The 26,306-nt window shown below is 47.1% G+C and overlaps 1 protein-coding gene across 5 annotated transcripts; it reads left to right on the forward strand.

Moving 5' to 3' along the window:
• Positions 1-904: 904 nt before the first annotated feature.
• On the forward strand, positions 905-22,912 carry AMMECR1L (AMMECR1 like). Of its 5 annotated transcripts, XM_036253452.1 has the most exons (9): positions 1,618-1,736; positions 2,203-2,312; positions 5,775-5,980; positions 12,857-13,300; positions 15,238-15,348; positions 15,666-15,780; positions 16,421-16,511; positions 17,745-17,841; positions 19,434-22,912. In XM_036253452.1, the coding sequence occupies exons 4-9, from the start codon at positions 12,894-12,896 to the stop codon at positions 19,543-19,545; spliced, it is 933 nt and encodes a 310-aa protein (XP_036109345.1). In that variant the 5' UTR covers positions 1,618-1,736; positions 2,203-2,312; positions 5,775-5,980; positions 12,857-12,893; the 3' UTR covers positions 19,546-22,912. The 5 variants fall into 5 exon arrangements, with proteins under 5 accessions (XP_036109342.1, XP_036109345.1, XP_036109341.1 ...); XM_036253449.1 differs by lacking the exons at positions 1,618-1,736; positions 5,775-5,980 and adding an exon at positions 905-1,029; XM_036253448.1 differs by lacking the exon at positions 5,775-5,980 and having other exon boundaries at positions 1,619-1,736.
• Positions 22,913-26,306: the final 3,394 nt, after the last annotated feature.

Raw genomic sequence — 26,306 nt, forward strand, 5'->3', positions numbered from 1 at the left:
CTTTGCCCTGGCCAGTGCGGCTCTATCGTCTTGTTCTGTGCACCAAGAGGTCACGGGTTCGATTCCTGGTCAGGGCACATGCCTGTGTTGCAGGTTCATTTCCCCGTCAGGAGAGAAACCACTAGATGGTACTCTTTCCCTTCCTCTCTGTCTAAAAGTCAATAAAAATACTAAATAATAATAATAATAATGAATCAAAGAACATATCCTCGGGTGGAGAGTAAGAAATAAACCAACCAAATGGCGTGCCTAGGCGGCAGGGCCCGTCCACGTCGGGCAGGGGCAGGGAGGGGCACCCGTGGTATTTTTCAGTGCGACGTCATCTGTGATCAGAAACGGAAACGCTAAGTCATCCGTCCAAATTATACAGCAAGTGCGGGAAGTGAGTATCGTCTGTTCCCAACTTCAACAGGACACGTCCCGTCGTTCCCCAGGAGGCCCCCGCGCCGAGGCACGCGCTCCGTGGTCTCACCCTGCGCTGCGGGCCCTCAGCCTGGGCTCCGGAGCACGTGCAGCCCGACCGAACCAGCTGCGCGCAGTGCGCCCTCCGCCCCAGGACCTTCAGCGCGGCGGCCGCTCTCAGCCGCGCAGAGCCGCGCAGAGCCGCACCGTCCGGCCGCTGGGGGAGCGGAAAGGGGCGGGGCCGGACGACAGGGGGCGGGGTCGTCTGGGGCCAGACTACAGGTCCCGGCGTGCACTGCGCTGGGCCCCGCCTCCTTCCGCTGCCCGCCGCGGGCCCTTCCCCGGCCCGACCCCGCCGCCCGCCCGGCCCGGGAAGCAGCCCTGAATCACATCCCGGCGACACGTGCGCCGACGGCCACGTGACCGCGCGAGCTGGGCCTACGGCGTCCGCACGGAGAGCCGCCCGCTATTCCCGCCCGGTGGCTGCTGGGACCCGAAGGCTCGGCCCGCCCGCCCGCGGGCCCGCTCCCGTCGCGGCCCCCGCCCGGCGCATGGCTCCATGAAGCAGGAAGAGGCCGAGCGCGAGAGGCCCCGTCCGCCCCGGCTGCGCCTGGCCCAGCAGAGCAGGTGGGCGGGCCACCGGCCTCCCGGGAGCGCAGCGGGCCGCCCGCGTGCGGGGGCGGCGGGGCGGGCCGCGGGGGCGCCGAGGGTTCGGCTCGAGGGCGAGGGCGGCGCACGGCCCGGTCCCGGGCGGCCCGGCTGGGCCCCCGCGGGGGCGCATGGCCCGGGAGCGGCGCGGCCCGGGGGTCCGACGGCCCCACCCACCGCCGCCACTCCCGCCGCCACCCGCCGGCATCTGGGTTCCACCGCGTTGCGGCCCCGCCGCTCTACCCGCCGCTGGGCGGTCTCCCTGGCTCCTCCCAGTCCCCGCTCTCCCCACCCCTTTCTTATCCCCGGGCGGCTCCCCTCCCGGCCCCGGCCCGCGCTGCCTCCCCCGTGCTCCCTCCCCTGTCTGCCAAGCCCACCCTCGGCCCCCTCCGGGCCACCCAGCCCCCGCTCCTTTGTCCCTCCACCTCACACTCGGGGTGTCCGCCTCCCCGCTTCCCCGGCTTGGCTTTGCCCTTCACTCCTGCCCTTCTCCCTTCCGTGTCCTCATCTGAACCCCTCCCTCGGCCGCGGGCCTATCCTCTTTCACTGCCCTCTCCTGGGTTGGCGCGGGTGGGGCCCGGGCCCCTGTTTACGTCTCCGGGGGCAGCTCGGGTCTCGGCGGTCAGGGAGAGTCGGTGAAGACGTCCATGCACGGCCCAGAGTGAGATGGATGGCTCCTGCCAGCGGTTAGCATCTGCGCGGGGGTGGCCAGGTGCACGTCCCCGGGACCCTGGCCTGCTGTCCCGAAACTCTTCGCACCCGCTCTGCAGCGGAGGGGTGGGACCAGTGTTTGTATTCTGAAACCAGTGGACAGCCTTGAAATGGTATATCTTGGCTCGAGAGCAAGTTTTGATCCAAATTAGCGGTGGAGAAAGTTTTAATGTGTCTCATGTTCAGGTTCAGTAAAACCTTTGATCCTCGGTGCCCTCGCTTCTTGGGGGCGATGCCAAGGATGAGGTGATTCAGTGCATGGGACTGCCCTTGCTGCCTTATATTTAGATTCTGAACTGTGTGGAGGTAAGGCGAGCCAGCCTGTTCCTGAGCTGTCTGTGTTTTTAGAAAATTGCTCAATTGAGTTGTAGTTTTTTTCAAAAACCATCTCTGACGTCTGCTCTGCCTTCATTGTGTTCATTCCCTGCATTTCCATCTCAGGTACAGGAAGAAGGAATGGACTCGGAAGGAAGAAAATTCATTTCAGAGACAAAATAGCTCCCCTCCTCTGTTATAGCTGTTCCCCTGGCAATACAAACTTTCTGCTTTCAGTGAGTATCATCTTGGATCTTTAGAATAGAATTTCATTGTTTTTTTGTTGTCTTAGGCCTGTAGGATATAGGTTTCACTTTGTTCACTTTGGATTTTTCTACTTCCATGTAGGGCTTTTTAATGTTGATGAAATTCTTTCCACTTGCTCTCTGTTAAAATAAATATGTAAAGACAAGTTTGCTGTTTGTAATCCTAGTAGAGTGACCTAGATGGTAGTGTAGCATACTTTCCCTCTATGTTTTTAGAACATAAGTCTGGCCCTGCCCCCTTCCCAAATTATTCTTTAAAAAAAACAAACAGAAAACCAAAGAGCATAACTCATTGTAGTTCTTGTCAGAGTCAATTATTGGGTCTTCCATACAGTTACAATGTTCAGAGATTTTTTTTTAATTTTTAATTTTTTTATCTTCACCTGAGGATATTCTTCCATCAATTTTTTTTTTAGAGTAGGAGGAAGGGAGAGAGGGGAAGAGAGAGAAAGATCCATGTGAGAGAGACACATGGATTGGCTGCCTTATGCATGACCCCGACTGGGGCTGGGGGTTGGACCTGCAATCCAGGTATGTGCCCTAGACCTGGAATTGAACCCAAGACCCTTCGGTCTACAGACCAGTGTTCCAGCCGCTGTACCAAACCGGCCAGGGCTGTTTATAGATTTTAGAGCGGGAGGAAGGGGGAGAGATTGATTAGTTGCCTCCCATAGGTGCCCTGACTAGGGATCGAACCTGCAACCTAGGTACATGCCCTGACCTGGAATCAGACCTCTGCAGCCTTTTGATGCATGTGACAGTGCTCCAGTCAACTGAACCACCTGGCCAGGGATTCCTTGGAGCTTATTAATAATGGTGTGCTGATACTTGTAAGAGAGTTTCACATCTCACAAACCTCTGTGAGGGGAGCGGGGAACAAATATTTTCATTTCACAAATGAAAGAACTGAGGCCCAGAAAGAGCTGGCTCCTTGCCATAGGTCACATAGTAAAGGGAGGGATCTAAACACAAAACAACTTTTCACTCCTATCTTCATGTTTTTCTTTAAGCTAAGTTCACATAAAAATGTGTAGTTCTGTGCAGTTTTCTAAATCTATAACTTTTAAAGTAATTATATAGTTAGGTCTATGTTTTCCAGGAAACATTTTTACAAGCAATTGTTTTGTGTATGATGGGGTTTCAAAAATGTGGAAATTATGATTTGAAATGATTACCAGAATGTTTGTTGGATCTCATCGGACCATTGTTTGGAATGGTTCCATTTAAGTAGGCCAGAATTGTGTCTCAGGTGCCATCTCACTGCTTGGATGGTTCAGTTTGTGTTCACTCTGTCACAGAGGAAACAGCAGTCTGTTCCCTTCTGTATGAAGCTTGATTTGAATGGATATCTGGACACTAATAAAAGAAAAAAATGCAGAGACCTTGTTTTTCTCTGCTTCTTTGCTACTACCAGTCTTTCTTTGTTGTAAGGTTATGTATGCCTTCCCCAGTAAACTGTTTTGAGGCTTGTCTTCAAAGGATGAAGCTAGATTTTTTTTCACCTCTAGGCTTTTCTAGCTATTTTAATCTGATTATTTGAAATCTAATTTTGATGCAATAGTTGTGTTAGTTAGTATTCAAGACATCTATAATAATAGGATACTTAGCGAGTTTATTTTCTTCTTTGTATAAGCTTAGAGAAGGAGCCAGGTAGAGTAGAACTGGGCACACCTCTCAGACGCTCAGTGTTCTTTCTTTGTGTTTTCTGGCCTTCACAGTGAAAAGAGCAGTGGATGATTTATTAGAAATCATTGCACTTTGAAGAGGAAAGCATTAAGGTCATTGGCGTGATAATCACATTAATGATGTGGTCTTTTAGACTGTAAGGTGGTTCTTAGTGGAATTTTATTATGAAGGCACTGGTTTCTGTAGAAATGGTAAGAACTCAGAGCTGTGTTGATTTGGAACTGACCCTGCTTTTATTAATAGTGGTGGTGGTATTGGTTATAGTAGGCGCTTAATAAATAGCAGTTACATGCCAAAGAACTGCGAGGTGCCCTTCATGTGTGCCCATTGAGTCCTCACAGGTGATCTTGTGTGGCAGCAGGAGCCCAAGTCCACACAGATGTGACCGCGGCCTGAGTCTGCACAGCCAGTATGTGGCATGTCACCATAGGGGTTGGAGCCTAGACTATGACCCCAGAGCCTAGGTTCTATCCTCTGCAGATGGGAACTGCTCTAAAAAGATGTTGGCTTGGTATCAACAGTGACCTATGAGTCTTGGAAGAGACCACTAGTGAGGGAGAAGGTCCATTGTCCAGCCAGCCATTTCAGTCAGGGTATCCTCACATCCTCCCCTCAGTACTGGTCATTATACCGTTTGTAAACATTAGCAACTTGTAAGACGTCATTTGTATTAGCTCCTGAAATCATAAATTGCCATCCAGTCAAATAAAAGTGCCCCATCAATCAAAGGAAAGAAAATTTTTTCAAGTGCACTTTAGAAAGTAGATATGACCTGTCCAAAGAAAGCTTTGAACAACCTAAAGTTAAATATCACCTGTGGCCAAGTTCAGGCCTGACCAGTTACTGCTGTGTTTTAGCAAAGAAGATAGCTACCAGCATACATCAAACCAAGATGTTTGACCTAATTTCTGGATGAATTGTCCACATTGGCTATCGGTTTTGTTCTGAATTAAACCATTCCTGGGTTTGGGCTGAATGGAGTTGGCATTGTTGAAAAGAATAGATACTAGAATTCAGCTTCAGTCTCTGACACGCTCCCTAGTGAGCACATCAGGATGGAACCAGGTATCTAAAGATTAGGTTGTGCTATAAACACTGGTTGTTTTTGTGTTTGTTTTTTTTATTCCTCACCTGAGGACATTTTTCCATTTTTTTGTTCAGATAGAGTGGGAGGGGGAGAAAGAGAGACAGAGAAACATCGACGTGAAAGGGACACAACAAGTGGTTGCCACCCACACGACCCAACCAGGTCCGGGGACAAACTGCCACTGAGGTACGTGTCCTTAGTGGGACCGAACCCGGGTCTCTCTGGACCGCAGGCCGATGCTCTAACCGCTGAGCAAAACCGATCAGGGCTATAAACACTTTTTATAAAAAAGGCAAACTGGAATGAAATTACAAAGTGATCTGCAAATAAGATTGCTGGTGTGCATACAGATGCAGGGCACCATGTTAGGTGTCGTGACAGGTAAAACAGAGACCACCCAGCCTCTGAGACGAAAGGTGAGGATGGATGCAGTGCCGGGAGAATGGGGTTGGCAGTAGGGCCCTCTACTCAGCTACCCTGAGCAGGTGAAGAAGAGTTGCCATCTGGCCTTGTGGACCCTAAGGAAGGGCAGGACACTGGAGTGTTGCATGTCAGGTGAAGGTGTAGTGACTTTTCAACACTGAGCATACTTTATTTGATCATTGCTACGTTAGGAGGTCTGAAATGAAGAGGTAAAACATTTTCTTTATTTCTTCCAGCTTTTTGTGGAAGTATGACTTTGTCTCCATCTGGTGGAAATCCATTTTAATAACTCCTCCTTGTCCGTCTCAAGTGGGCAGGAGAATGAGGTCACTACTACTGGCTCTTAAAGTGGCCATTGGGCTTAGCTTTGAAAGTAACCACCCGAAGGCTTGAGAGGGTCCGGTGACACTGTGTCTGTGAAACCTGTTTGCAGTTACTTCAGGTAAACTGACTCTAGAGTGACCATTTAGCTAATCCTACTATGATCAAAGTGCAATCTGGGGTAGTTTTTATGAGGTGTTTTTTGTTTGTTTGTTTTGTTTTTTTAAGATTCTGCTTCTTTTTATTTATTCTTTTATCCTTACCCGAGGACATTTTTTGCATTTATCTTCAGATAGAGCTGGAGAGAGAGAGAGAAACATCGATGTGAGAGAGACACATCTAGTGGCTGCCACCCACACAACCCCACCCGGGGCCGGGGACAAACCACAACCAAGGTACTTGCCCCTAGCTGGAACTGAACCCAGGACTCTCTGGTCTGGGGGCTGATGCTCTAACTGCTGAGCCAAACCAGCCAGGGCAGTTTTTGAGGAAGAGTGAGAACAAATTCCAACATCATTTTAGAAGAGATGTTGAGTATGTCTTTAGGGTTTGTTTTGTTTTGTTTTGATTTGAAATCAGGTCAGACAGGTTTGGGTTTATTGTACTGAAATTCTGTTATTCTCAGGTATCTTACACTGTGCTCTCAGACGCAGAACTGTTGGAGAATGAGTGTCTCCTCGTGGTAGGGCGGGTCCTGGGAGCCGAGTCTGGGGCTGCTTGGTGGTGGTAAGATGCCTTCTTTGCAGGGTTAAAGAGAAAGGTGTGATGAAATTGGTGGATAGTTGTTAATACTGTAATTGAAAAGTATTTACTACCAGTACCGTTTTACCTAACATTTTATTTTTTATGTACTGATTTTTAGAGAGAGAGAGAGAGGTGGTTTGTTGTTGGACTTACCCCTGCATTCACTGGCTGCGTGCCCATGTGTCCTCACCTGGGTCAGACCCACAACCTGGCTTATCGGGACAGCTCCCCACCAACCGAGCCGCCTGGCCAGGGCTACTTAACATTTTTCTTTTTTTTAAATTCATTAAAAAATTTTTTTTTCTTTATTGAGTTTTAGAGAGAGGAAGGGAGAGGGAAAGAGACAGAAACATCGATGAGCGAGAACATCGATTGACCGCCTCCTGCATGCCCCCCACTGGGGATTGGATCCACAACCTGGGCGTGTGCCCTGACTGGGAATTGAACTGGCGACCTCTTGGTGCATGGGTCGATGCTCAACCAGTGAGGCACACCAGCTGGCTCTTTTTCTTTTTTTCTAACATTTTTATTGCCAGGCTGGTGTGGCTCAGTGGATTGAGCATCATCCCATGAACTGAGAGGTCCTGGTTCGATTTCCGATCAGGGCACATGCCCGGGTTACGGGCTCGATCCCCAGTAGGGGATGTGCAGGAGGCAGCCAATTGATGTTCTCTCTCATCGATGTTTCTATCTCTCTTCCTTCCTCTCTCTTTAAAAAAAATCAATAAAACTTTTTTTTTAAGTATTAAAGCTGGATATTGAGTTCATTATGCTATTTTATGTTTTGAATTTTCTGTAGATCTACTTTTATAGAATAAAATTTTAAAGCAGTGCTTTTTAATATGTCTTTGATGCAGAGAGTCTTTAGTGCTGTCTTTGATCACTAATTGAGAATATCGATTACTTTGTTTGCTTGGACCTAAAGAACCACAAGATTGGGATTGGTTCTATTGATTTCAAATCATAGTCTGGGAGGGGATGGGGTAGTTGTTAAATGTAATCTGTTGTGATCATTCCCACTGCGGATCAGTGTTGTCCATTGTGTGCAGGAAGAATATTCCCAGACTTCAGTTCTTCTGCCTTGGTGTAATGTGAAAATCTCTTTTATTCTGTTCTGGGTTGTTTGCCCTTCAGGTAGTTGACTAACACCTGCTAAGAAACACCTGAGTTGCCCTGGCCGGTTTGGCTCAGCAGTTGGAGTGTCGGCCTGTGGTCCAGAGAGACCCGGGTTCAGTTCCCGCTAAGGGCACGTACCTCGGTTGCAGTTTGTCCCCAGCCCTGGTTGGGTTGTGCGGGTGGCAACCACTCGATGTGTCCGTTTCACGTCGATGTTTCTCACTCTCTCTCTCTTCCTCTCTCTCCCTCCCACTCTACCTGAACAAAAAATGGAAAAATGTCCTTGGTTGAGGATAAAAGCAAAACAAACAAACAAGAAACACCTGAGTTACCACCATCTCATAAAATCTAGCTTTTCCTTCTGCTGTGCTTTGGTGTAATGAGAGTGATGAAAGATTTATTTTTTAACCTTTGTGTTTCATCCCTGCTCTTTGTTTCTTTGAATTTTGGGGCTCTCTAGAGGCAGAGCTTCTGGGCCCCGTTGGTGTGTTAAAACTCCAGCTCTCTAGTCCAGTGGGTGAGGCTCAGTGGTTGAGCGTCATCCCATCACCAAGAGGTTGCTGGTTCAATTCCAGTCAGGGCACATGCCCATGTTGCTCGATCCCTAGTAGGGGATGTGCAGGAGGCAAGTATTGATGTTTCTATCTCTTGCTCCCTCATCCTTCCTTTCTCTCTAAAAATCAATAAAAACGTATTTTTTAAAAAAGAAAAGAAAAGCTCCAGCTCTGTAGAGATTCTTCTGCTGTGTCATTCAACAATATTAACACCCTGAACCCCTCCCTGTGTTATGTGCAGGGTGGAAAGTTCAACGAGAGCTCAGAGGCCAGTGCCATCCATTGTGAACTCAAATGACAATGTCCGGGGAATTGGTAATTGTCCAGGTGATGGCTGAGGTGTTGATTTTGATTTTATTTTTTCTTGCTCCATTTTTCTTGGCAGGATTCTGTACACTATTAGGCTAGTTTTTGGTATACCCTTGAATGTAATTCGTTTTTCATCATGCCCTTAGGAAAGGGACTGAATCCAGCGGCTATTATTGGCAGGCCTCACACTTCGTGGCCTGGTGAGAAAACCCAGGCCATGGAGTCTAAAAGGTAGATTGTGGTCCCAATTCTAACTGCCACTTAGTGGCAGTCCATCTTTGGGCCTGTTATCTGGCTTATTAAACCTGAGGTCCCGCCTCTGTAAAATAATGGCAGCATCATCTGTCTGCTGAGTGGTTTTGAGGGTTCTGTGCACCTGGCTAAAGAGCACCTGTTGGATGTGAGTGCTGCAGTGCAGTCCTGCCCCCAGGACTTCCTCACCTATGGGAGCTGTCAGACAAAATCCAGGTGGGGAGAGCAGCTGAATAAATGGACACTCAACTATATGCAGGACACTGTGTTACGCACTGACATGTATTAAACAACTCCTTACGCACACGAGGCAAGTCCAGTTAGCCCCTGCGAAGAAACTGAGTCAGAGAGGTAATCCTGAAGGAATTGAGATTTGAACCCAGGCCATTTGGCTCTGGAGTATTTTTTTGTAATACTTTTTTTTCTTTTTATTGGTTTTAGAGAGAGAGGGAGAAAAAGAGAGAGAAACATTGATGAGAGAGAACATCGATTGTCTGCCTCCTGCATGATACCCACTGGGGATCAGGCCCAAAACCGGGGCATGTGCCCTGACCGGGAATTGAACCGGCGACTTTTTTTAATCCTCACCAGAGGACATTTTTCCATTTTTTGTTCAGGTAGAGTGGGAGGGAGAGAGAGGTACAGAGAGAGAGAGAGAGAAACATCGATGTGAAAGGAACACATCGAGTGGCTGCCACCCGCACAACCGACCAGGGCTGGGGACAAACTGCAACCGAGGTACGTGCCCTTAGCGGGAACTGAACCCGGGTCTCCCAGGACCGCAGGCTGACGCTCTAACCGCTGAACCAAACCAGCCAGGGCTGAACCGGCGACTTCTTAGTGCATGAGTCCACGCTCAACCACTGAGTCATGCTGGCTGGAGTATTTTTCTTTCCTTTTTTTTTTTTAATTTTTATTTATTTGTTTTTATTACAGATGTTTCTCATTTTTCCCCCATTGACACCCTCCTCCCCTTCCCCTCGCCCCACCCCCAGCTTTGTTGTCTATGTTCATTGATCGTGCATACATGCATGTAAGTTCTGTGGTTTATCTGTTCCCCCTCAACCTCCCCCTCCTCTGAGGCTTGTCAGTCTCACCTCTATGTCTCTGGGTTAATTTTGTTCAGCAGTTTGTTTAGTTCATTATATTCCACAAATAAGTGAGATCATGTGATACTTGTCTTTCTCTGCTTGGCTTCTTTTGCTTAGGATAATACTCTCCAGGTCCTTCTCTGCCACCTCAAAGGATAAGAGATCTTTCTTTCTTACATCTGCATAGTATTCCATTGTGTACATGTACCACAACTTTTTAATCCACTCATCTACTGATGGACACTTGGGTTGTTTCCAGAAAGAACATATATTCTTTCTGATTGGTGTTTCAGATTTCTTAGGGTATATTTCTAGAAGTGGGATCACTGGGTCAAATGGAAGTTCAATTTTTAACTTTTTGAGGTAACACCATAGTGTTTTCCATAGTGACTGCACCAGTCTGCGCTCCCACCAGCAGTGTACTAGAGTCCCCCTTTCTCCACACCCTCGCCAGCACTTGTTGTTTGATGATTTGTTAATGGCGGCCATTCTGACAGGTGTGAGGTCTGGAGTATTTTTCTTTCTTCTTCTTTTTTTTTTTTGGTGGTACATACCCCTAGTGAAAACCAAACCTGGGAGTCTCTGGTCCGCAGGCTGACACTCAGCCACTGAGGCAAACTGGCCAGGGCATGGAGTATTTTTCAACCAAGACGTTCTGCTCCCTCTTTTACTCATCTGAACAAGACAATGAAGTCTATGCTCAGAAACAGTATAGTTTTTGGATGTTTTAATGGATTAAGTGCATAAGGCTTTCTCAAAAAGAAGTCTGTTTCAAGCTAGACATTGACGTATACAAAGTATTATTTCTTGGCTACAAACAACTTTCATCTCACTAAGAATTGCTCTAGAAAAAAGTGTAGTTTGGGCCTGGCTGGTGTGGCTCAGTGGTTGACTATGGACCCATGCACCAAGAGGTCACCAGTTCAATTCCCGGTCAGGGCACATGCCCAGGTTGTGGGCCTGATCCCAGGTGGGGGACATATAGGAGGAGGTCAGTCCATGTTCTCTCTCATCGATGTTTCTATCTCACCCTTTCCCTTTCCCTTCCTCTCTCTCTAAAATCAATAAAGGAGTAAAAAAGTATATTTTGGCCCTGGCTGGTTTGGCCCAGCAGTTAGAGCAACAGCCTTTGTTCCAAAGGGTTGGGGTTCCATTCCCAGTCAAGGGCATGTACCTGGGTTGTAGGTTCGATTTATGGCCCTAGGTAGGGTCATGTGGGAGGCAACCAATCGACGTGGCTCTCTCACATCGATGTTTATCTTTCTCTCTCTCCCCCTGTTTCTCTCTCCCTCCCTTCTACTCTCTAAAATTCAATGGAAAAATATCCTTAGGTGAGGATTAACCAAAGAAAAGTGTATTTTGTTATGGATCAGCATATATTAAGAACATAAACAAGTAATATTTGTGAAATTTTTGTATCTCATTTGACTTAAAGTGGCAGTTTTTATAGTAATAATAGCATTGCAAATGGGTAGGTAAACATCTGATTTGATTTAAAAGGCCGTTGAATGTGTAACCAAAACTCTTATGTTGTGAAGCAATGCCTTTAAAGGCAGTCATGTGCAGTGTGTTTATTTTTTTCTTTTAATTGATTTTAGAGAGAGAGGAAGGGAGAGGGAAAGAGAGAGAGAAACATTGATGAGAGAGAACATGGACTGGCCTCCTCCTGCATGCCCCCCACTAGGGATTGGGCCCACAACCTGGGCATGTGCCCTGACCAGGAATCGAACCGGCGACCTCTTGGTGCATAGATCGATACTCGACCACTCTAGCCATACCAGCTGGACATATGCATTGCGTTTAAATCAGAGAACATTTTAGGTAGGATAATACATACATCATTTGGAGGAGGGCTAAAACTAACATGTAATGACTTGAGAAAAAAACAATATACTTTTCTCAAGTCAACAGAATTTTACAGACTTTGGTAAATCAATATTGAAATAATAGGATCTGTTTTCCTGAATCTGTTGATTATTGACACAACAGAAAGAGGATCTTGGTTGTGTTATAGCTATACATTATTACCTTCAGCTTTTTGAGGAAAAAATTCAGTAGAAAGGTGCCTCCCTCCCCTGCACACCATTAGATGGAGCACGCTGGGTTCTGGCCATCTGCTGCCACATCATGTGAAACTGAATGGCTTTGCATGTATCTGCTTTGCTATGACAGGGCAAAATGGCTACCTCACAAAAGGACTGTGAAGCTTGGGTCATTTGTATGAATAAAGGTTGTAGCTTTTTCTGAATGAGGTCTTAAAAGGATAGAGAGATGTGTAGAAATGGAAATGAGTAGCATTAGAGGACGGTGGCTGTGCGAGCAGAGAGATGAGCCTTGTGTTAGAAGGTGCTCTTTTCAGAATGGCAGCTAACTGCTTTCCACCTTCACTAACTGGGGCTGAAATTCCACACACATCTAGGTTAGTGGCGAGGAAAAGGCTGAAAGGATGTGGTTAACAGGAAACGCATGAGAGTTCCTCTGGGGTCCTTCCAAAATAGAGTGGTTCCTTTTGGACCTCTGGCGTGGTCGGGAGAGCAACCTGGTGAAGAGGCTGGCGAGCCAAGTGCAGTCTTGCAGCCAGTCTTGAAGTGTCCGCTATCGTCCAGCTTCACAATGGCTGCCACCCCAAGTCCCTCTGTCCTGGAGAATCCTGGCAAGGGAGGACCTCACTGCCTGCCTCTGTCCATGGTTATCATAGCTATATGGCATAGAAAAAATCATTCCCCTGTACTAAAAGGATTGGGAGTTCCTGCTCTGGAATTCAGGGTTTCTTCTAGCCCTGCTGGTCTGTGACCCTTTGTGACCATGTGACATGGGTGAGAAGGAGAATTGATGAATCTTGCCTCTTTGTGGAGGCTTTCTTTCTGGTGCTTGTTTTCTCTTTTTAGCTAATCATTTGAAGTAATGCTGATCTGTTCTCTTTCTGGTTAGGGTTCTGTAGCATTCCAGACTCGAGCACTGAATCAGGATGGGAAAAAGACGTTGTGTTCCTCCACTCGAGCCCAAGTTGGCAGCAGGCTGTTGTGGGGTCAAGAAGCCCAAGCTGTCTGGAAGCGGAACGCACACTCACGGGAACCAGTCCACAAGTGTCCCCGGCTCTAGTTCAGGACCTCTTCAAAACCACCAGCATGTGGATGGCAGCAGTGGTCGGGAGAATGTGCCGGACTTAACTCTGGGACCTGGAAACTCTCCCATTACACGCATGAATCCCGCATCGGGGGCTCTGAGCCCTCTGCCCCGACCCAATGGAACTGCCAACACCACCAAGAATCTGGTGGTGACTGCAGAGATGTGCTGCTACTGCTTCGACGTCCTCTACTGTCACCTCTATGGCTTCCCACAGCCGCGACTTCCTAGGTTCACCAATGACCCCTAGTGAGTAAACCCATCAGGGCAGTAAAGGGACAGGGAGAGGCTGAGTGGCATCTTTCTACTATTTTTAAAAGCTTTAACATGACTTGAGCAGAGGATAATAGGAACAGGATGATGAAAAATGTCCAACATTATCTAGAATGTTCACTGGATTCAGTATTGGAAAGGGACTAGATTATGCTTGGAGGAGGTGTAAGCTTGTTAAAGTAATGTTCTGGAAATCAGGATGATTGTTTTTTTTGGCTCTTATGTTGTTTCAATGGCTGTGGGTAGGTCATTTACTCAGTTCAGTGTAGAAGTCATACTGCATGTTGTTGTTGGCCCCAGTAGTGGTGGAAGTCCAAATAAGTTGGGAGGGTGTGAGGGCCAGGCTGGAGACCAGGAGCTCCTATAGTGGGAGCTGCGATACTTTGAAGGAGGGTCCCCTCTTTGTTCATCGGCAATCCTGTGGTGGTCCTTAGGCTGTTGCACCCCACCCAGAGTGCCAGGATCTATTTTACTGCTTTTAATTCCAGACTCTGTTGTTTGTCCCTAACCCTCTCACGTCAGTGATGTAAACGTGCATAAAGTGAGGAAACTCATGCCAGTGTTTGTTCCTTTCTCAACTGGAAGCAGCTCTGAGCTGGCTTGAAAGAGCTTTTTGAGTTTTGTTTTTAGGAGATGCTTTTGGAGCACTCGCTCACTTGAGCTCACTCACTTCTCGGCCTACTAAGACATTGCACAACCCACTGGGCAGGGAATGGAGAGCATGAAGGAAAGTCCTTGTTCTGGGGAGACTGATTGAGTTGGCCAACCGCACACAGTTAAATAATGTGTGGCACACTGTGCAGGCAGCGTGGAGGGGAAGTCACTCCTGTGTGATTGTGTCAGAGGAGAGGAGATGTGAGAAAGGGTTCTAACGGTTAGGGCAGTGTTGCCATAGGGCGCTGTGAGCAGAAAACCCCCACTTCGCAGGTGGAGATGCTCGAACTTGGTGTGTGGGATCAGGCGGGGTGTCCTATAAAGAAGAGGGACACAGGTTTGGGGGAGTGGGTGGTGGCTGCAGCAGTGCAGAGTGGGCTGTTAACCTGGGAGTTCGTATTTCCATCCTGCAGACAGTGGAATACTTGGGAGGGGCTTTGAGTAGATTTTGAGACAGAAGCTCTGGCAGGTGCTGTTGGAGTGTCTAGTGCAAGGGAGAGGCGTGTTGGTGGGAGAGCTGCTTCGCACCGTGATGAAAGGAATAGGCAGCTCGAACGTTTGAGTGGCTGTTAAGAAGTGTTTAACTCGAGAATCGAAGAGGTAAAGGCACAGGAACATGGGTGGATTACTCTCGAGGAGAGGGACAGACCATAACCTCTTTCTCAACAACTTGTTGCCATCCGTCTGAGGTAGCCTAACGAAGCCTGATTTTGGACTGGAAGCAGAAAGGGACAGCTTCTGCTAATGGTGAGCTCTCTGCAGGACCGTGTTTTTCTTTCTGAATGTTCATGAGCAGGAGTGTGTGTATTTGCCAGCAACAGAGCTCACTGTGAGAGCGGCGGGATTGCAGGGCGAGCTTGCAGATGAGAAGGTGCACAGGCCCGTTTGTCTTCATGAGGGTGGATTGAGGGAACTTGGACACTCAGCATAGAGTCAAGAAGAGGAGAAAGACATGGAGAATTAGAAGGAAAAAAGTGGAATCCTGGCAGAGGAAGAGGAACATAGCATGTGGTGTCTGTCAGCAAGGCACATAGGACAGGCTGGCCAGAGAGACCTCCTGCGTGCTGCCTGGTCAAGGTGTCCCCTTCATTTCCACAAGGGACCGCACGACTCCCAGCAGGGAAGAGAGTCCTTCAGATAGCTGGCAATTCAGAAAACAATCCTTTTAGGGAATAACAAATGAACAGGAATAATGCCAAGGTTTTGTTCTTACCCATGATTGATTTAGGACTGGAGTGTTTTGTGTTTTGCTTTTGTAGTCCGCTCTTTGTGACATGGAAGACAGGGCGGGACAAGCGGCTTCGTGGCTGCATTGGGACCTTCTCAGCCATGAATCTTCACTCAGGACTCAGGGAATACACGTTAACCAGGTAATTACATGAGGCATCAGATCAGTAGGAAAAATGGCAATCAAATTTATCAACAGAATAAAAAACAACTGCCTGACTTATATCTTCCAAGTAATGAAGAATGAGTGTTCTTTTTCTTTTAATCAGGAAATATGGAAGCTGTAATCTGGTGAGTCCCTTACCAGTTCAGGTGTAGACAATTAATAGCATCAAGTTGTTTTTTAGCACCTAAGTGCTAATGGATGATAGACGTTCTCTGCGTAACTCGAGCCAGAAATACTCGGGCATGTGCTCCCAATGCCAGAGTAGCCTCACTTAACGTTTCTTGTCCCTCCCAGTGCACTTAAGGACAGCCGGTTCCCCCCCCTGACCCGAGAGGAGCTGCCCAAACTTTCCTGCTCTGTCTCCCTCCTCACTAACTTCGAGGATGCCAGTGATTACCTGGACTGGGAGGTGAGAGCAGCCGCATTTGGAACTCTGCGTCTCGTTGCATTTGGGTTCGGTTAGTACACGGTAATGCATCTCCTTCATTGAGGGTGTGAGAAGGTGGAGGCTGAGTCTGGAAGCAGTGTGAGCGACCTAGGTGACAGGAGGGCCCACCGTGTCAGAGCAGGAAGACTCGTGAAGCATTTCCCTCGCCCCCGTCCACTTGGGTTCATTCTTCTCCCATGTTAATAAAAAACAACGAGGAGGACGGAGCGCGATGTTCCAGATCCCGCTTGCTGAAGCCCTGAATAAAGTTGTTCTGCAGAGTCATTTGTGAAGAGTCATGAACCCAGATCAAAACCCTTGGCACGTTCCTTTAATGGAATAGATAGAAGGTGAAGATTCAAGATGATCAGATGAGCTATGAAAGGATTTATTTCTGTAACTGCATACTCTCAGAGAGGTGACTACATGTGGAATCACACCTCTCAAGCTAGTTATTGGGCTTCTTATCTGACAGAACATTACTAATGAAAATCGAGAGGTTCTCCTTTTCTCAGACCTGGGTCAAGCTGGTCAGGGGACAATGTCAGTTTATATGTGGATGGCTGAAGTTCCCTTAGAATAAATAATTGCCATTTATTTGGTTGTGTTTTTTTTTCTGTAGGTAGGGGTCCATGGGATTCGAATTGAATTCCTCAATGAAAAAGGTGTCAAACGTACAGCCACATATTTACCTGAGGTTGCTAAGGAACAAGGTGAGTAGCACAAATGGAATTACAGTGAACAACGGTGTCCAGAGTGTGGCCCAATATGGGCAGGAAAACGGAGCGTGTTGTCTTTCAGCCTAACTGCACCAAGGAATGAGCGCCTTCCTTTTAGTACCTCTCAGTTCTTACAGAAGGAGAAATAAACTCTCAAAAAGATGCGGACGCTGAGAAAAGACAAGGAGTGAAGATTTCTCCTTGCTTGTCTTACTTTCAGTGAATAACTTTATTTCTTATCCCCCGAGATTGGTCACTGTAGCAAAATTCTACATCAACCTGACCGTGTCATGGGGTTCATCATGAAGGGGCACTGCCCACATCAGGTGTTCTGAATTCTTGGTCATGAGTGTCAATCAGTAGTATACTTGGAAAAAGGAAAACGTAATTTCTCCTGATTTTTAAAGAACTTAGTAGTGGGGTGTGGAGAAAAAAGAACTTGGTAGTTACTGAGTTCTTAAATTGCGACATTGAAGGTAGGAAATAGATGGGGCAGGTTTTCTCTTTTAAAAGAATACCATTAGCCTGGCTGGTGGGGTTCAGTTGGTTGGGCATTGCCCCATGGATTGAGAGGTCCTGGTCTGATTCCCGGTCAGGGCACATGCCCAGGTTGCAGGCTCAATCCCTGGTAGGGGGCGTGCAGGAAGCAGCCAATCGAAGTTTCTCTCTCACACTGATGTTTCTATCTCTCCTTTTCCCTTCCTCTTCCTCTAAAATAAATAAAGAAAAAAATCTTTTTAGTGTGTAAGAACAACACAGCATGTGTGTGAACAGTTTTCCGATCCTTTTAAAGGACTAGCTTCCTTCCTGCTATCAATTCTCTGTATTAAAAACAGGACTCCTAGAAATCATCAAAATGAAGGAAGGCCACACAGAGGAATAGAAGCTGCGGAATTTGAATTCTCTCTTTCCACAGAAGACCCCTGGTTATCAGAACTAGGGCAACAGGCCGGTCGAAGTTGGGACCATGTTTGTTCCTAGATACTTAACACTGGAATCACCTCTTACAGAAAAGATGCAGGAGCAGGGGCCTGGACACAGCCATATGGCACATGTCAGGCCTTAATCTCATGTCTCCAAGATTGTCCCTGAACTGTCAGTGAGTCAGATGACTCAGTGCCCAAGGCTCCCCACTTGCGCTAGCAAATGTGGCTGCCCCTCTCCTCGCTGTCAGAGCATGCCCGCTCTATCCTTGTGGGGTGACCTCCGTGTGTCTCCTCTCCCCAGACTGGGACCAGATCCAGACAATAGACTCCTTACTCAGGAAAGGCGGCTTCAAGGCTCCCATCACCAGTGAATTCAGGAAAACGATCAAACTCACCAGGTAAACCCCATCCGCGTTTTCCTTGTCATTTGAATTTAGTTGGGTTTGGATGGAGGGTACTTTTGATAGAAAGGGGAAGAAAACAGTGTCCCTGCTTTCTGAACTCCAGAGGTATGAGGAGGCAGCGAGGGCAGAGATGCCCCGACAGCTAGGCCTGGAGCAGGGTGGGAGCAGGGTGAGGCCACTGAGCCAGTGGTGAGGGTTTGTGCCAGATTTCAGGGTGGGGGAGCCCGAGGGGGGAGGTCGAAGTCAGGAGAGAGAGCTCCCAGTGCAGAAGGCCAGGCAGCTGAAGTCACAGGCAGTCAGGTGGCAGGGATACAGGTATCACATTAGAGGAGTAGTCAGGAAATGCTTTTGATAAGGTTCAAGGAAAACCCCTCTGGCTGTTGGGGCGAATGCTGCTTGAGAGGCTGCCCAGAGGGGTAGAGAACACGTGTACTGGGCCTGAGGCTGGGCTCTGCACTCAGCCACACATGGCCTGGGGCAGGTGCTCTGCTCCCTGAGGGGACAGTCCCTGTCTGTCAGAGGTGAATGGTAATGTCTTAGGGTTTTCACTTTGTGGTGAGGTACTATATGAGGAATTTCTAGAGCAGGGCCAGGCAGCAGATGTTAGTTCTCTTCCCATCCCTACTGAAATAGAAAACATTGAGAGTTTAGCTTCTGTGGGCTTCTGGCCCCCTAGTCTATAAAATTATGAATAATCCTATAGTAACCTCACAGTTCTATTTGGAAGATAACCCAGTGTTTTTGAAATGCTTTGGATTCAAAAAAAAAAAAAAAAATTCTTCACATACAAAGCATTATTATTACTATTATTATGATAATTTATTTGAACAGCCATTTCCCTGTCAAAATTCAGGAATAATCACCTTGCAGTGGAGGAGAGATTACAGTGGGAAAGAGATGGCTCTGGGTAAGGACTGTCGCCCAGCTCCTGTGGTCTGTAGGCTCCATAGGTCTGTGACACCCATGCTTCGCATCCTGACTCATGGCTCTCTCCAGAGCAAAGCCAGTGCTAGGAATTCCGTTCTGGTGGCCCTGTGATATATGGCATATTCATCCAGGAACTGAGACCCGTCCTGTTCGCCCCAGACCCTTTAACATGCTTCATGAGAATCTGACACAGAATTAGGTATCTGTGCCCTTTCGGTTATAAGTTATTCTTTGTTGCTTTTTGCAAATTGAGGTTGCATTTCTGTCAATTGACCACATGTTCACCTGAAAGTAGATTTGCAGTTTGCACTGGGCATTGGTCACAGGCTTCTTCCAGTCTGCCACCCATACTGTGACTTGAAGTTCTTCCTCCAGACCCGTAGCAGATGCTTCAGAGCAGCCTGACGATGGGCATTGTAGTGTGTGGAGGTGGGATGTGCAGGAGACACTTGGGGTTTGTGACTGTGCTTTTTCATCCCGTTCATTTGTGAGAACACGTTGTTTTCCCGTGCTGTCTTTCATTTCTCTGAGCAAGGTTGCTCTTGGTCTTCCATTTTATTCCTTCAAATGTGGAATAAGCGTTTGGTTTTCTCTGCTGAGTGACTTCACTAGATGAAATGTTCGGGGTTCGTAATACCCTTCCCTGTTTCCCCACACAGGTACCGGAGTGAGAAGGTGACAATCAGTTATGCAGAATATATTGCTTCTCGACAACACTGTTTCCAGAATGGCACTCTCCATGCCCCGCCCCTCTACAATCATTACTCCTGACACACGGCTGCATGACCAGCCCCAACCCCCTGTGGCCACCAATGGCTATGACATCATTGGAGCAGATGCCTCCTCCTCCTGGTCCAGTTACTTCTATTACTGCACCATTTTGTGACGCCGGCTTCCGTTGCCAAGTCTGCCTCCAGCTGGCTTGGGGGTGGGTGGAGGGACGGGTTAGATGGAATGAAACAGAACTTGAGGGGCCCAAGCCTTATCTCAGCCTTTCCTCATTATGGGGTTCCGTTGGATTGGGGCTCCTCCATGATGAGAGAGAATTGCCTTGTGGGTGCAGAAGACCCTCCGCGTGCACGTGACCACTTCTTGTTGGCCACACAGTGGAAGCTGGAGTCGTGGTTCCTGAAGGCTTACCCCACATACACCCTCACACAGCCTCCCCAGATCAAGTAGGTGTTCCCTTGGCAGTCTGGGCAACGGAGACCAACAAGAAACATTTTTAGGTTGTTTTAAATTCCTTTTTTAAAATTCCAGTTTATTGCATACCAACAGTTGATTACAACTTCCATGCTTCATAAGTGGACGCCATGTCAGGGTTGAACGTGGGCACCGTGAGTCCTTGGAGGCTCCTGGACAGAGACCCACCTCAAGATCGAAAGCCCTTTGGATGGCGTGGCAGATCTCATTGCTCAGTCCGCCTGGAGGTTTACTCTCACCTGCTCTCAGTTGGAATTTCTGGCACTCTTGCATTGCGTCTCCTGGTACTGAACAGAGCTCTGGTGTGCCTGCTGAGGAAGGAGCTGGGATGCCTGCAGGAGAGCCTGGCGTCATTGCAGCACAGTGTGAAAGGAGAGACCCCTTCCTTACCACCCGGCTACCTCACTCCTCTGCTGGTAGCAGTGCCTACAGCTGCATCTAGGTTCACAGGAGACGTAGATGTTTGACAAGCGCAGATGTTTGACAAGCGACTAGGTTGGGCTTTAGAAAGATACATTGTCACAGGAGAGAATCCAGGGTCTTCAAGCTGTTTTTTTCTTTTCAGGCAAACATTTTTGAGGAACTTAAAAGCAAAGGGGTTCCTTTTTCTAGTTTCCCTGTAGAAGTGAGAAGACAATTGATGATTCAGTCCTTTACAGGACTTGAGAACAAAGCTGTGTAATTAAACAAGGTGAATCGTTATCTTGCCTAATATGCTGGGAACCCTCACCCCATCAGGGCAGAGTTCCAAATAGCTCACTTTATTCTAAGTCATTCAGTTTTTCATGTGGCACATTTGCCGTTGTTGCCGACTCTAGCTGTCAGCAAGTTTCTCTTCTCTCTCGCCTATCCTTCACTTGTTTGGTAGCAAAGTTAGAGAAGTTGAGGACTTAGAAGATGCTTTGGAAACATTGTCACATTGGCACTGCTGAAAGTATTCACAGGAAGAGGTGGCCAGCTGGGAAGAAAGACCCTCAGGGTGATACACTGGTTTTCAGCAACATGCTTAGAGAACTCTTGAAGTGGATTAGATGTCAACCTGGTGGACACAATGTTTTTATTTAATTTATTTTTTAAAGTTTATGTGATGATGGTGTGGCTTTTCAGAATGGGCAGATAGATAGTCAAGTCAAAAGATCTTTCAAGTTTTCCTCTGCCAGGCATTGGGGGTTGGGGGTGGGCAAGGACACCGTCTAAGAAATGACACCTGCTGTTATAGGTATTGCTGTCCCATTTCTTGGAAGAGACAAATAAAGGTGGGCAGATTTGCTTGGCATCATCCTCTGTCCGTGAGACTGTGGAGTGCAGGGGCCGTGGGCCATACCAGCCTGCCAGGCCGATTGCTTTCTCACACCCTGCCACTTCCTTTGCAGAGGAATGAAAGAGCTATTGCAGATGAAGGGGTCGTTTCATGATTTCTTGCTGCTGAGAATAATAAATGTCTTGTTACATATGCGAGGACAGTTACTTTCAGGTGCCATGAATTGATGTCGGGTGGTCCATTGGGACTAAACCACCCACCTTCAGTTTGTACAACAGTATTGATATATAGGGCTACACTTCATTACTGTTTGTGTTCCATGTTAAAAGTTGTGTTTAATTTCTAAAGATTAAAAAAAGCAAAAAAATTGGTGCTAAATTTTACCCCTGAGCACGCTCAGTGAAACTGGTCATGCAAGCATTTACAGTGCCATGCTCTTCAAGCCTTTTTCTTGTACAAATGTTGCCCCACTTGTCTTCCCCAATGTATAGTGTGTTACTTTATTTTATTTTATTGCTGGTGGGGTAGGAGACCTACCATTTAAGAAAATGAACAGAAAATTTGAACCCACAAAATGAGGGGGAGTGGGATGAGTGCACAGGAATCAGGCTGGTCATGCCCAGCACCATGCAGTGGGCTCTGGTCTTGCGAAGCCTTACCCTGCACATCCCCTCACGCTCCATACTGGTCCAGCAGTGCAGGTACTCCAGGTCCTCTTGCTTGTCAAGGGGACTCGAGTTGACCAAGAGAAATTTGGCCCTGTCAAGAATGGCACTGTCATGGGGCCTTATCAGGAAGCAGTATGGAAGTGTGTGGTCATTGTCACCTCATGAAAATGGGTGGCTGGTGGCTCTCAGGAAGAAAACTAAGTCTGGATCATCCGTGTGGCGGCTTTGCGTAGGGGGATGGCGGCTCCAAACCAGAACTGACTGCCTTCCACATACTTGACTAATGAAGCGATGAGGGCCAGTGCATGTGTGAGTGGTAGGTGTAAAGAGAAGGAATGTTTTTCCTTGGTGTCTTGTTTGTCCTTGGGCTGCTCAAGCTGAACAGTAGGTGACTGCTGTTTTCCAGCAACCGACCCAACTTGGCTGGTTTGGTTCAGAGTTCGTTTCATCCCTAGCTGTGAGTGCCTTTTGGTCTGGAAAGTTAGCTTGTCTCATAATACCCACAGCTAGGACATTCTGTAATTATGAATTGTGTTTGTTTCACATTAAAAGAGGATGTCTGATCACTAGAGTTTGTCAGTGTTGGATTGTTTCCACTGTGAGGTTCTTAAACTTTTTCGCTTCATAATTAAGCAATTCATGTTAGAGACCCTTTCAACACGAAAGGTTTGTAATTGAGACATAACATTTTGTTTAAAATAAAAGTCATCTATACAGAAGTCCTAGGTGTTAATTTTAATGTCTGCACCAAATCTGTTTTCCATGTTAACACCTAAAATCTCACTAACTGTTAATGTTCTTTTCTGTTGAGATTCTGGAACCTAGGGAGCTTGTGTTTTTTTCGGTTAATTTTCAACCCCATTTCCCGGAAGCAAGAGACTTTGTATGGCCTTCAGATGCAAGAATTTCAGACCAATTCTTATTCCACTTGGTTGCCTCTTGGCTATATAACTTCTGAGTGCAAGTCATTGAACTCTTTAACGAAGTATTGTAGAGAATAAATCATAATGGGTAAAAATTGTTCTTTGTCCTGCCTCTTTTCTTTTTTAACGCAGTTTATAGTTTTTTACAGAGAGAGAAGGGAAAGGGGCGGGGGGGGCGGGGAGAGAACCATCCATGTGACGGCATAACACCAATCTGCTGCCCTAATACACGCCCCCCACTGGGGACCAAGCCTGCAACCCAGGCATGTGCCCTTGACTGGTAATCAAACCTGCAGCCTCCTGGTGCTCAGGATGACACCAAACCAACTGAGCCACACAGGCCCAGGGCACCCCTTCTTTTTTTTTTTTTTTTTTTGGCATAGTGGTAACAATCATCTTTATTGGTTTTGTTGTTGTTAATCCTCACCTGAGGGTATTTTTCCATTGATTTTTAGATAGAGTGGAAGAGAGGAAGGGAGAGAAACATCCATGTGAAAGACACGTTGATTGATTGCCTCCTGCAAAACCCCAACCGGGGCTGGGATCTAACCTGCAAGCCAGGTATGTGCCCTTGGCCAGGAATTGAACCAAAGACCCTTAGATCCATGAACCAATGCTTTAACCGCTGAGCCAACCTGCCAGGGCCAGTCATCTTTTTTTTAATCCTCATCTGAGGATATTTTCCATGTATCTTCAGATAGGGTGTGAGAGAGAGAAGCATCATTGGTTGCTACCTGCACAACCCCAACCAGGGCCGGGGACCAAACTGCAACCGAGGTACATGCCCCTCACTGGAATCAAACCGTGACTCTTTGGTCTGAGAGCCGACACTCTTAACTGCTGAGCCAAACTAGCCAGGGCCAGTCATATTTTTTTTTTTATCCTCACCCGAGGACATTTTTCCATTTTTTGTTCAGGTAGAGTGGGAGGGAGAGAGAGGAACAGAGAGAGAGAGAGAAACATCGACGTGAAAGGGACACATCGAGTGGCTGCCACCCGCACAACCGACCAGGGCCGGGGACAAACTGCAACCGAGGTACGCGCCCTTAGCGGGAACCGAACCCGGGTCTCTCAGGACCGCAGGCCGATGCTCTAACCGCTCTACCAAACCAGCCAGGGCGGGCCAGTCATATTTTTAAAGACAGCCAACCAGACAGTATTCAATCAGGCTGCGTATTTTGTGTGTTATAACACTTGTATATTTTTTGTGTTTGGAAGCAATGCCACTGGTTTTTTAGAGTGAAATTTCTTGAACCTTTTAAAGTTTGGACTTTGGAAATAAGGTTTATAGATCTCATTAGCTTTTCCAATGAAACTGACCTTGCCCATAAATTTAAAAACTGAAGCCGGGGAAGAAATGCCCAAATTTAAGGTATCATTTGGTGGCATTAATTCAAACAAAGATCCTGGGGCATTGACATGTTCTGACCTAAAGGACAGGTTTATTGTTCTTGGATGGCCCAGCAAAGATGAGATGTGTTTGGAGAAAAATGACAAGTAGCCTTTCAAACACATATTCTGGGATTGTCAGTCTTGAGTTTAAAATTTTATTTACAAAAAAAATTTTATTTACACGGATATAATTTTTTTTCTTAAGACACCCAGTTCTGAGGCCTGTACACTTGGCAGAGCTCACAAGCATATGGTACATGTTAGATATCAGGGTCATATAATAACTTCAGAAATAAACTGCAAGCAACTGATTAAACATCGAGTTTGGAAGTAACTCCAAGTATATGAGAGGGTCTGTTTCTTCAAGAGAAATTGTAGTTCTAGAGATGAATATTCCACATTCCCTGTAAGACAAACAGCATGGAATTTCACATTATTTGGGTAGGGTTTGGTGGTGGTGGTGGTGGTGCACTAGAACATAAAATATGCCACCCTGGCTGGGTGGCTCAGTTGCTGCATCGTCCTGCACACCCAGAGGTTGTGGGTTCTATTTCCTGCCAGGGCACATACTTGGGTTGCTCGGGAGGCAACCGATTGATCTCTCTCCCTCTCTAAAGTCAATAAACATATCCTTGGGTGAGGAATAAAAAGTTTTTTTGCAATATTAGCTATCCCTATTGTCTAAAATGTGAACTAAAGTATCTAGCTAGAGATTAGTGGTGCTAGTTCTGGTGGGGTGGAGGAGGTGCTCACAGGGTCTATAGCCTTGGCGCCAGTCAGCATCTGGCTCTGAAATGCAATTTACTCTCTGAGCTGGTTGGAGGACTTGACTCCAACCACAGCGAAGAGCCAGCAGCAGCATCCTGAGCGGTGGACGGCATGTCCCATTCTCTCTGAGTCGTCTTCCTCATTCTGAAATGAAACCCTGAGATTCCAGGGCCTCTCCTCCAGCAAACTGAAAAGCAAGTGACCCCTCCAATTTCAAAACTTAACTACTGATGCTGGGAACCAAATAAGAGAAGTTTCAAGGTCACCCAGTCATTAAAGTCCCTGCTGCTAGTCAGACCCCCAATGGCCTACCCCGGTATGGCCATTCTGTCTCCAACCAAAGAAGTAACCCAGGGTGCTGACATTGGAAACTTCACAGGCTGCAAATTCTCTTGAGAGCGAATCTTGGCCCTGCCATTTATGAGCCAGAGAGGTAGTTATTCCTCTGAGCTGAATTTCCTGCTTTGTGACAGGAGTCTAAGGCAGCCTGTTCAGAATGCATGGCCCTGGCCTGGCACACGCAGCAATGGCAGCATGGCTGTGACTGTCTGGACTGCCCTCTAGTGGTAGGTGGAGATGGGCACTGGGCCAGTGTGAACCCTCCAGAACTCAAAGCTACTAGGACATAGAAAAGAAGTGGCATCATTGGCATGCTCATCCCCTCGTCAGGTCAGGCTTTCTGAGAGAGATGCATACTGAAGTGAGCCATCTCGACCTCGAGAAGAGGGCTTCTCAGGTAGGGTCAGGCCAGCACAGCACAATGGGGTTGGCACTGCCACAGGCAGACAAGAGTCCAAGTCCAGTACTCCAACGACAGCCTTCTGGAGTTTATGTACCTGGAAGTGAAGGACTGTTTGTAGAATCACACAACCGCCACCCCCTCCCATATACCCCAGTCCTTTGTATCTCTAGAGACTAATAATTTGGATTCTTTTGTAGCATCAGCAGACTTCCAGCAGCAGGTACCAAAGATTAATTTTTGAGAAACTGGGAGATTGTGTACATTAACCTTGAGTGTATGGAGAATTGGGAAACATTATCGTTCTATTTTAGAGGTAGAACACCTGAGTCCAGGTAGAAAGCATGAGTGATTCAGTCCACAAGGGATTCTTTGAGAAGTACTCTAAAAGGTTACAAAAGGTGGATATTATTTTGATTGAAAATGATACAACATTAATGGAAAATGTATAATAACATTGTTCCATGTTTGCATAGTTACTGTGACATCTAAGGAAGTTGAAATATGAATTTACCTTAAAGAATGAATATTGTGCTATGTACTTGACAGTTTTGTTCGTTACCCCTCTCCCATCTCTG

This window comes from Molossus molossus, unplaced genomic scaffold (assembly GCF_014108415.1).
Source record: "Molossus molossus isolate mMolMol1 unplaced genomic scaffold, mMolMol1.p scaffold_m16_p_11, whole genome shotgun sequence".
NCBI lineage: Eukaryota > Metazoa > Chordata > Mammalia > Chiroptera > Molossidae > Molossus > Molossus molossus.